Raw genomic sequence first — 12,148 nt, forward strand, 5'->3', positions numbered from 1 at the left:
TTAGACAACAACATGTGTATGTCCGACTTTGTACAAGTGGACCCCCTTCCAATACATCACAACTCAAATATTTAAGGACATAATAGAGAGTTTTTGTACATTTTTGTTTTGATTTAATACTCATATTGTTCTTGTAATATGGGTTTCCATTGCACTGACATAAACCTTTTATAGCAGAGACCAGGACATGTGATTGGGATCTTTTCCGTGGAGGTGACAGACCCTACATGGCTGAAAGCTGCGTTGAGTTCTAGTGTTTTTAATGAAAGAGTAAAGATGACCAAATACACCATTCTCAAAGACACAAAGCTAAAGGACGCAGTTTCCGAGAGCACTTTCTGCATTTTCCTTACTGATCTCTTCTCCTGGAAAATTGCATCAAGTTTGGAAACAGAGATAGGAAAATTGGGTAAGAGTCACACAATGGAAAATATTTTTTCACATTGCTTACTACCACCACCTCTATTGATGATATGATATATTTTGCCCCGATCATGCAATTTGGGGGTCAAGTATCCAAAGCTAATGATCACCTCTTTTATTGTCCTGAAAGCCGTCTCAATGGATATTTTTGATGCAGAAGGAAAACCCCTAATAGTGGTGATTGATGATGCAGAAGACAGCGGAGATACAAAGGACGAACTCATGAAGAATCTGAATAAGATAAAAGTCAGAGATCTCTTCCTGTTCAGTAAACTGGAGACGAAATGTGCCTTGATGAAGAATACCAATATCGATCGGCAAATAGACTTTATGCCCAGTGCTAAAGGTAGGTACCCACCTAGTGAAGGCTGGTAAGCTATAATGGACATTATACCAATTTGATTTTTTTCTTTTTCTTTTTTGTCGCTCATTATTTTGGTCAAAGCTTGAATTAGCTGAAAAAGGTGAAAACTGGAATTAATAATTTGACCATAGGTGGATGTTCACAGTGTAGATCAGTGATGGGGAACCTTGGCACCCCAGATGTTTTGGAATTACATTTCCCATGATGCTCATGCACTCTGCAGTGTATTTGAGCATCATGGGAAATGTAGTTCCAAAACATTTGGGGTGCCAAGGTTCACCATCACTGTTCTAGATCATACTGGTGCAAATGCTCATGTTTATTGTCCAGAAAAAAAGTGTCCAGGTATTTCTGCAAACCCCCAAAAAAGAAGTTTTCAAAAACTACATAAAATTTAAGTTAGGGTTACCCATCTCCGTACAACAAAATTTTTCAATACAATAAAAAAATATATATTTAAATATAAATATTTTAATGGTCAAAGGAAAAATTTGTCAGATGTTTTGGTTAAACTTCTCCTATAGATCACAGAAGTGCACTTTGTTCTGCACTCCTGGGACCCTTTTCAGCCAATAGGAGGCAAAAGCCTGCTGTTGGCTGACATCTCTGAGCTGATTCAGGCTCTGGAGTTTAAAGTTGGGATCCATCCAGATTCCTGAGCAGCAGCTGGACAAGGATGTTGAAGCAATGTGAAAAATATTTAATTCTATTTAAAAAAAATAGATAAAGAAAAGATATAATAGGCATAGTTTTTAATAAATTGTGTGCATTAACCAGATCCCTCCTTTAATAACGAAAATGTAATATTCTTCTGTTATCTGTCTATTTTAATTCCCATTTGATGCTCTTTTTTTTGGTAGATCCACTAGTGCCCATCCCAGCTACCCCAAATCAAGGCATACATGTTAAACCTGCCCATGTAACACACATGATAGGTGAGTATGAAATGTAACATGGTTATTTTAAAAATACGAATTTCCGCATAAAAAAAATGAGATTTTCCTGTTTTCCATGTGAATATTTTCACCCATATCTGATGCTATTTCAGGGGTAGATACATCAGCCCCAATCTCATCTACCCCAAACCTGGATAGACATATTAATTCTTACCATGCAGGACACACAGTGAGTAGGAAAATCAATGCGAGAAATGAAAAAAAAAAATGTTGTTCAAGTACTATTTTATGTACTTCCGTCATCTATTTTCACCTCTTTAATGGTATTCAGAGGTAGATCCATGGGTGCCTGTACCAGCAAATGGGTGAATTGACCAGAGTTGTCCTTTATTAATGAGAACTATTGTGATATACCATGGGATATTCTTCTGGTATTTGGCTATTTTAACCCCTGATTGGTGTTGTTTCATTGGTAGATCCACTGTTGCCCATCCCAGTTATGCCAGACCATTACAGACATGTAAATATGGTTCATGCACCACACATGATGGGTGAGTATGAAATGTAATATGGTCATTTAAAAAAATACAATTTGTTTTCAGTAATAATTTGTAATAATCTGTTATGTGGCTGTTTTCACCCATATCTGGTGCTGTTTTATGAGTAGGTACATTAGTACCGCTCATAGCTACCCCGAACCAAAACGGATATATTACTGATGCCCATGAAGCACACACAATGGGTAAGTATGAAACTAGATATGGGCATTTTAAAAATACAATATACAGATGCATCTCAAAAAAAAATTGAATATCATCAAAAAGTTCATTTATTTCAGTAATTCAATTCAAAAAGTGAAAAGTAGATGTACATATATATATATATATATATATATTTTTTTTTTTATATATATGTCTATATATATAAATATATATTTTTTTTTTATATATCTATCTATCTAAATATATATATATGTTACTGATGCCCATGTGGCACTTACAGTGGGTAAGTAGGAAACTAGATATGGGCACTTTTTAAAAAAAAAATTGAATATCATCAAAAAGTAAATTTATTTCAATAATTCAATTCAAAAAGTGAAACTCATATATTTTATATTGATGTGTTACATATCATATATGTATATATGTATATATGTATATATATATGTATATATATATATATATATATATATATATATATATATATATATATTATATATATATATATATATATATATATATATATAGAGAGAGAGAGAGATAGGTAGGTAGATAGATAGACAGATAGATATTTGTAGTCTGAGTCTTCAATGATTAATGCGATAACTGTAACTACCACGACCTGAGGTGTGCCAAAGTCGTGCTGGTCAGTATACCTAAAAGAGGGCATAGGTATACAGGTGTCTGAAATAGAAAAAAAGGTGGGATACAGGTGGGAGAGAAGCAGAAGGAAACACCCAAACATGTGCCTGCCAGAGGAGGAGGAATATATACCCCCCAGACTCCTCCTACAAATACAGGCTGGCCAACAATGGCCCACCTTCAAACATATATTTCAAGCATTTCTTTTATTTTATTTTATTTTGATGATTGAAAGCTATTAAAACCCAAAATTCAGTATCCCAGAGAATCAAACTATTACATAAGACCAATAAAAAAGGATTAATACAGAAATGTTGGCTTACTGAAAAGTCTGTCCTTGTACAGTATAGGATGCACTCAATACTTGGTCGGGGCTCCTTTTGCATGAATTACTGCATCAATGCGAGGTGGCATGGAGGTGATCAGCCTGTGGCACTGCTGAGGTGTTATGGAAGCCCAGGTTGCTTTGATAGCGGCCTTCAGCTCGTCTGCATTGTTGGGTCTGGTGGCTCTCATCTTCCTCTTGACAATACCCAACAGATTCTCAATGAGGGTCAGGTGAGTTTGCTGCCCAATCAAGCACATTAAACAAGGTATTGGTAGATTTGGCAGTGTGGGCGGTGCCAAGTCCTGCTGGAAATCAGCATCTCCATAAAGTTGGTCAGCAGAGGGAAGCATGAAGTGCTCTAGTATTTCCTGGTAGAGTCTGGACTTGATAAAACACGGGAGACCAACACCAGCAGATGACATGGCTCCCCAAATCATCACTGACTGGGGACAATTTTGCATTTAATTTGGAAATTAAGGTCCCAGAGTCTGGAGGAGGAGTGGAGAGGCACAAAATCCAAGTTGTATGAGGTCCAGTGTGAAGTTTCCACAGTCAGTGATGATGATGATATTCTAATTTTTTGAGATTCACATGTATTTTTTAGGGTTTATTTGCATTCTTCTGTTATGTGACTGGTTCCACCCATAACTCATGCTATTTCAGGGAGAGCTACATTAGCACCCTTCCCAGTTCTCATGTACCAACACATGAATTCTTACCAATTAAGGGTGAAGATCAATGTGAGCAATATAAAACACAATTTATTCATAGTAACCTCTAAAGGAAAATATATTGTGCATGGTGCAGTTGCTTCAGGGCTTAATAAATAAGTTAAAGCTTCACTTTGCAAAGGATATCCAAATACATGCAAGGAAAAAATAAATTAATTTTTTCTTGCACATGTTTGGATGATAGAAATACCCTCATTTACTAAGATCTAGAGCAACTGTACTTGCAATGCACGGCATATTTGCCTTTAGTAAATCAACCCCTTTGTTTATTTCTGTCATCTATTTTCACCCAAATGTTGGTATTGAAGGGTAGATCCACTGTTGTCTATATCAGCCACCATGTGAATTGACCAGAATCTTCCTTTAATAATGAGAACTGTGTTATATTCTTCTGGTATCTGACTGTTATAACCCAAACTTGATTCTCTTTCATTGGTAGAGCCACTGGTGCCCATCCAACCTATGTCCAACCAGGACAGAAATGTTAATACTGCCCATGTCAGACATATGATGGGTTAGTATGACTTTTAACCACTTTAAGACCGGAAGGATTTGCCCCCTTAAAGACCAGGCCCTATTTTGCAATTCGGCACTGTGTTACTTTAACGGACGATTGCGTGGTCATGCGATGCTGTACCCAAACAATGTTCTTTTTTTCCCCTTGTATAGAGCTTTCTTTTGGTGGTATCTGATCACCTGTGCGACTTTTATTTTTTTGCGCTATAAACAAAAAAATGCAACAATTTAAAAAAAAAAAAAAAAAACTATATTTTTCACATTCTGCTATATGACATTCTCAGAAAAAAAAAAATCAAAATTTTTTAACATTTTAGGCCAATTTGTTTTCTGCTACATATTTTTGGTAAAAAAAAAAAATCACAATAAGCGTATATATTGATTGGTTTACGCAAAAGTTATTGCGTCTATTAACTACGGGAAAGATTTATGTCATTTTTATTGTTTTTTTTTTTACTAGTAATGGCGGCGATCTGCGTTTTTTTGCGGAACTGCGACATTGCGGCGGACATATCGGACCCCTAACTGACATTTTTGACACTTTTGGGGGGACCAGTGACATTACTACAGTAATCAGTGCTATAAATATGCACTGTTACTGTAATAAAGACACTGGCAGGGAAGGGGTTAACACTGTTGGTGATCAAGGGCTTAAATGTATGCCTCATGCTTACTGACGTGTGTGGGGGGAGGGGGGGTTCTGTGACACAGACAGGGATCGCAGGTTCAGCTATGCTGAATCCTGTGATCTCCTCCTGTCTGTCACAGAGAAGATCCGCCCGCTTTGTTTACACAAGCAGGCGGATCTTCTCACACTTTCCCGACGATCGGGGAAGAGAGACGGTGATCACCAAGACAGCTAGGAGTCCAGCGACGTAAGTCTACGTCGCTGGACCCAGGGCTGCCACTGTGCCGCAGTAGCAGCACAGTGAGCAGTCCTAAAGTGGTTAATAATGAGAACTGTGTTATATTCAGTGTTGGGGGTAACTAGTTACAAAGTAACTGATTACAGTAACTACATTACTTTTTTTGGTAACTAAGTAATGTAACTAGTTACAATACTAATATTGGTAACTACACTACTTTACTAGGCTATAGGAAGTAACTACACTACTTTACTAGGCTATAGGAAGTAACTACACTACTTTACTAGGCTATAGGAGGTAACTACACTACTTTACTAGGCTATAGGAGATAACTACACTACTTTACTAGGCTATAGGAGGTAACTACACTACTTTACTAGGCTATAGGAGGTAACTACACTACTTTACTAGGCTATAGGCAGAGATGTATAGTAACGAAGTAGAACTACTTAAGTACTGTACTTAAGTACCGAAATGCGGTATCTGTACTTTCCTAGAGTAGAATTTTTTTCTCCTACTTCTACTTTTACTTCACTACATTTTTTCGATGATTTCGATACTTCTACTCAAGTATTTTTTTTTTGTGCTGCATAGTTACTCGTTACTTTTAAAAAAAATTACCACTGCCAGAACAGTAGATGGCAGGTTGCATAAAGCTCAAAAAAATGTGTATAATGTCATTTGTAAATCAGCGCATACGAAAATAAAGGCTGTGTATAATAAAAGCTGCTATACCAAATCTTTCCAATAAAAAGAAAATATGAAACAAACAAATAAATTGTGCTACAGCGCTTAAAGTGCATCAAGAAACTACTAACAAACACAACTTGGCTGTGCGAATAAAGTGCCTGTGCAATCGTTATATCATTGTTGCCCCCAGTGCCCTGCCCACACTCCACACAGTATCAAAAATAAAGTGACATGAATGTGCTAAAGCCTAAATGCAGTGAAAATAATTATTCCCACAATGTAACAGTAAATTCAATTCATATAAAATATGACAATAAATCACAATAAAATAAGTTATGAAATAAGTTAGGTCAGGTGCGTGAAACAAGTTGAAGTGTGTAAACCTATCTATAACGAAAAGTCCATAAATGAATTCCAGTGTGCAAATCTAAAGTGTCACTTCACTTGTCAGATGCTTCCACCTCCTTCAGTGCTCGAGTGACCGACCAACACACTTAATGGTGGTGGCACTGGTGGATAGCGTCTGGGTGGCACTGGCACTGACTGCACTGGTTCAAAAAGCCATATATATTTAATTATTTCAATTCTCAATCCCATAGGTCCTCTCCTCATAAGATATTAATAACTTAAGATTAGGTGATGAACTTCTTGGCGGCCCTGGCAGGATGACGGGGACACCCGCCACTTCTGGAGCCGAGCCGCTGTGATTCCCCAACATGTGACAAAGTGACAGCCAGGAGATCTAGTGGCTAGTAGTGCTCAACAATACCGCTTTTATATATAAAAATGAAATAAAATATACTGACTCACAATTTAGTAGTAGGTAGCGTGTAGCAGTAGGCAGCACAACTCAATTCAATCAATCCCACAGCCTCGCTCGCGCCGCGGCCCGCGGAATCACTGTCACGATCATCAAGTTAAGACTGCACTGGAGGAGCCGTGCTGCCGTCTTCCCGCTCGAGGTCTCTGCCTCTAAACATGTTGTGTGTCACTCAGACTCCACCCCTTAGGGCCCTTACTGAGAGGAGTTGTGACACGGGCGGCGGGACTCGGAGCATTTTCTTCGTTATCTCATCTTCTTCTCTATGAGGTGAGTGAGGTGGACCGTGGAGAGGGCCTAATCCTTGCCATGGCACATGTGCCATTTGAGAATCAAATAATCAATATAAAATATTAATATTATATACACACGGGTCATGGGTGGCTTTTTTGAACCAAGAAGAGTGAGACTGACGGCTATGATGATTATCCGACCATCCATGGTCCATGGACCATAAGTGTTGTGTTGTGGTGGTGCCTGTGCTTCCTGCGGCCTGCCTCTGCCTGTGCGGCTGTGCCTGCACTGCAGTGGCCACTGGCAGTGGCACTTGACTTGAGCAAAGCAAATGAGCACTACTAGTGTGAAGGACAGGTGGTGGAAGCATGTTCTGACAAGTTCTTATAATGAAAATAATATAGACAGCTTTTTGAACCAGTGCAGTGCCAGTGCTACTAAGGTGAGAGGCAGAGAGAGAGGCTATCCAGTCCACCACTTTACAGATCACAGAAGAAAGGTGGAAGCATCTGACAGCAAGTGACAGCACTTCTTAGATTGCACACTGGAATTCAGTTATGGACTTTTCCTTATAAAGTTTAGTTTACACACTTAAACTTGCACCTAACTTATTCACAATCACAACTTATTTTATTGTGGTATTGTCATATATATTTTATATGAATTACATTTACATTGTGGGAATAATTTGCACTGCATTTAGCACAGACATGTCACTTTATTTTTGATACTGTGGGCGATGATTTTGAATACAAGAAGAATATATATAATTGCAGCAGTGGCATATTTAGGCTTTGTGCTGCCCTAGGCCTGACTAAACTTGTGCACCCCCTAATTTAAATATGACCCACCCCTTCCTGTAAAGGCCACACCCCTTCCTTTTTATGACCCGCCCTGTCATGTGTAAATCACAGACCACAACCACAGTCTATCAGTGCAGACTCATCAGTTCCCATAAGTTCAGCCCCATCAGTGCAGCATACCAGTGCTGTCTTATCAGTGCAGCCTCATTAGTACCCATCAGTGCAGTTTATCAGTACCCACCATTGCTGCTTCATCAGTGGCCATCAGAGCAGCATATTAGTGCCCATCAGTGCCTGGGGGCAGAGAAGAGTAGGCGGAGCATTTGGCTGCAGTGCTACACTTATTAGCATTGGCGGCCATGGGGCCAGTTGTATTAAGTGTGGTCGGCGACCTGCGGTCTGTCTGAACGTCCTGACCGGTCGGTATTATCATACTGGTAGGTAGCAGTGTGACTGCTTTATGGGGGTACCAGGCTGATTTGCCTCCTGGACCCTGCCCTCTGGCCCAATTCACCACATAAGACTGGCACTATACAAAAAGTGTAGCGCAAGCCGGGGGGGGGACCCTTTTCATGATGTGAGGAGGCTGTTTATTTTTTTTGTGCAGGGTGCAGCTTTTTGCTGCCCCCCCTACAAAGTGCCGCCCTAGGCCTGGGCCTTGTTGGCCTAGGCCAAGATACAGCACTGAATTGCAGGCACTTTATTAGCATTTTTAGCACAGCCACTTTGTTAGTAGTTTTTGATGCATTTTTCACTTTAAGCGTTGTAGGTTTGATGAAGCTGGCCTGGCACATCATCATCAATTGAGCAAATCAAATCAAACCGCGATTAAGAAGACGCATGCTCCTGTTCTGCCTTTTGATCAGCTGAAAAGATGGACAAACCAAAAACACCACCTTCCACCCCTGGCCCTTCAACTTCAAGTGATCTGCCTGGCTGTGAGAGTGAGGAAGCTCAGGAAGGAGACCACCCCTGGCTTTAAAAGGGGAAGGGAGGGACATACTTTATCTGTTTTTTGTTTACAAAAAGTTACAGCCTAAGGAATTGTGATTGTCGTTTAGGTTAATCATTTGAATAAATCATTTGAAATAATAAAAAACAATATGATGTTCAAACTTTTGACTTCTTTCTTTAATAACTACATAACACAGTACTTGTACTTCTACTTTCAGTACTTGAGTAGAAATTTTGTTTCAAAACTACTGGTACTTTTTACTTTTAGTACTTAAGTAGCAAATTTTTTGAAAAAACTACTTGCAATACTTAAGTAAAAAAAATGTTGAATACTTTAGTACTTCTACTTAAGTAACTTTTTCTGCGAGCACTTCCACTTCTACTCAAGTCACTTTTTGATCGAGCACTTGTACTTTTACTCAAGTAGAAATTTTAAATACTTTATACAAGTCTGGCTATAGGAGATAACTGCACTACTTTACTAGGCTATAGGAGATAACTGCACTACTTTACTAGGCTATAGGGGGTAACTACACTACTTTACTAGGCTATAAGAACGCGCTTTCCTGCGTTACCCAAGCCGTGCGATACAATCGTTATTTGGAAGAATAGAGAGGGATGAAGTTTATGACTTGTTTGTTGCACTTTATGTTTTATTCTGTTTTTTCAGGTTTTGTTCTCATGTTTCCCAAAGCCTGTGTTTATACAATAAACTCTATGCAGAAAGAGTGTCATGTATCTTCTTCTACACGGTCAATTAAGAAAGAGGAAAGTAAAGTAATAAGTAGTGAAGTTACTTTTTAAATGCAGTAACTAGTAAAGTAATCTCCTTACAATTTACAGAAGTAACTAGTAACTACCCCAACACTGGTTATATTCTGATTCTTATAACCCAAACTTGATTCTCTTTCATTGGTAGAGCCACTGGTGCCCATCCAACCTATGTCCAACCAGGACAGAAATGCTAATACTGCCCATGCCAGTCATATGATGGGTTAGTATGAACTTTAACAAAAGCACTATTTATTGCAAAAATAATTTTTATTCTGTTGTGTTTCATCCATTTCTCGTTCTGTTTCAGGATTTGCACTGGTTCCAGCTACTTCAAACCAAGGCAGTAGTGTTAATATTGCTCATGCAGCACACATGATGGGTGAGTATGAAATTTGACAATGCCATTAAAAATACAATTTATTTTCTGTTTTAATTTATATTCTTGTGTTAGACCTGGTTCACACTACTCCGACTTGGGACGCGACTTGTGTGCCCTCAAGTCGCCCCAAGTCTCTTGTCATTACAAATTCAATGTAAATGAATGAGAGCCGTCTTAATATGCACTACTGAAGTTGCTCCGACTTCAGAAAAGGTTCCTGTACTACTTCAAGGCGACCTCTATCCGACTTGTGCACATAGACTTCAATGGGAGTCGCCTCTAAGTCGGATCCTTATCTCTTTTCAAACGACTGTGATCAGATTTTCCAGGAAGAAGAAAAAGATTACCCAGGCATTCCCCACAGACAAAGTCGCCTATCTTACAAGTCTCTGCTAAAAAGTCGCTCCTTCATCGGGCAACTTTCTGGTCGTGGTAGTGTGAACCGGCTCTTATGAGACTGTTTTTACCCGTAATTGATGCTATTCCAAGGATAAATACATTATCACTGGTTTCAGCTACGCTGTACCAGGATAGACATGTAATAATGCCCATGCAAATACAGTGGGTAAGAAACTAGACATGGCCATTTTAAAATTACAATTACATTTTTAGTAATAAGTTGTATTCTTGTGTTATGTGGCTGGTTTCACTCATATCTCATGCTATTTCAGGGAGAGCTACATTTGCACCATTCCCGGCTCCTCCAAACCAGAACATGAATTCTAACCATGCAGCACACACAATGGGTAAGTATGAATAATAATGTGGGCAATTAAAAAAAATGTGCTTTATTTACAGCAATATGTTATGCACGTCTGTCATGTATTTTCACCTATATGTTGGTATTCAGGGGTAAATCCACCGGGGTCCATACCAGGGGAGGACTGGGTCAGGGGGGCAATTGCCTCCCCGGGCTGCTCTGATGTCCTGTTAAAAGGCTGCACTACTTCTGCCGCAGACATGCCTAAAGGATTACTGGTGATGAGAAGTAAAAAGTCTCCACTTCTGACCTACTGAGTGCGGGATGAAGGCAAGGACAGAGTTCAAGCTTCCCCCCTAGCAAGGATGGTGTAAACTGTGTCTGAACAGAGGCCGGTTCCATGCCCCTCTGGAGAATCTCCTCCCCCAGGCAGCCCGGACCGAGCTGTCCCAGCTCCTCCCCCCAACTACCCTCTAATGACCAGGTCGGGAACCTGGATTCGCCCGGTGAGTAGAGGGTACCTGGAGAGGAGCCTCAGCCTGGAATGGGGGTCAGGAGGAGGGTGGCAAGAGGGAGAACAGGAGGGGGGGGCTGAGTTGCTGCACAATGGGTCTCTGGTTTGTACTTGCCCCCCTGGGCCGAAAGTTGCCAGTCAGCCCCTGGTCCATACCAGCAACTGGGGGCATTGACCAGAATCCTCTTTTAGTTATGAGAACCATATTAATATTCTTCTGGTGTCTAACTATTTTAACCCCTATTTGATGCTCTTTCATTTGTAGATCCCCTGGTGCTCATCCCAGCTATGCCAAACCAGGACAGACACATTCATAATAGCACCCATGCAGCACACATGAGGGGTGAGTATAAAATGTAACAATGTAATTTTAAAAATACAGTTTATTTCCAGTAATAATTTCTATTCTTGTGTTATGTGACTGTTTTCACCCATATTTCATGCTATTTCAGGAGCAGGTACTTTGGCACCAATCCCAGCTACCCCAAACCTGGGCAAAGGAATTATTTCTTACAATGAAGCACATATGGTGGGTAAGTATGAAAATCAATGTGAGGAATGAAAAAATACAATTTATTTACAGTAATATTTTGTACTTCTTTTGTTTGACTTTTTTTTCACCCATATGATGGTATTCAGACATAGATCCACTGCTGTGCACGCCAGAAACTGTATGCATTGACCCAAATCCTTATTTAATAGTGACAACCAGGGCTTTTTCAGCTGGAATTTGGTGGACCTGAGTTCCACCACCTCTGGCTCAGGTCCCCTGCTTTCAGCTCAGCACTGTCACTT

The 12,148-nt window shown here is 39.7% G+C and overlaps 1 protein-coding gene across 1 annotated transcript in view; it reads left to right on the plus strand.

The window, feature by feature from the left end:
* LOC309557628 (uncharacterized protein) overlaps window positions 1–12,148 on the plus strand; it is a gene marked incomplete at its 3' end in the record, with an annotated part of 126,498 nt that overhangs the window by 58,216 nt on the left and 56,134 nt on the right. The window contains 7 exon segments of the mRNA XM_082260419.1: window positions 554–769; window positions 1,648–1,722; window positions 9,906–9,980; window positions 10,068–10,139; window positions 10,811–10,885; window positions 11,619–11,696; window positions 11,806–11,886. Coding sequence (XP_082116545.1) covers window positions 554–769; window positions 1,648–1,722; window positions 9,906–9,980; window positions 10,068–10,139; window positions 10,811–10,885; window positions 11,619–11,696; window positions 11,806–11,886 — 672 coding nt within the window.

Source organism: Pelophylax lessonae (genome assembly GCF_965119305.1).
Source record: "Pelophylax lessonae genome assembly, chromosome: 6".
NCBI lineage: Eukaryota > Metazoa > Chordata > Amphibia > Anura > Ranidae > Pelophylax > Pelophylax lessonae.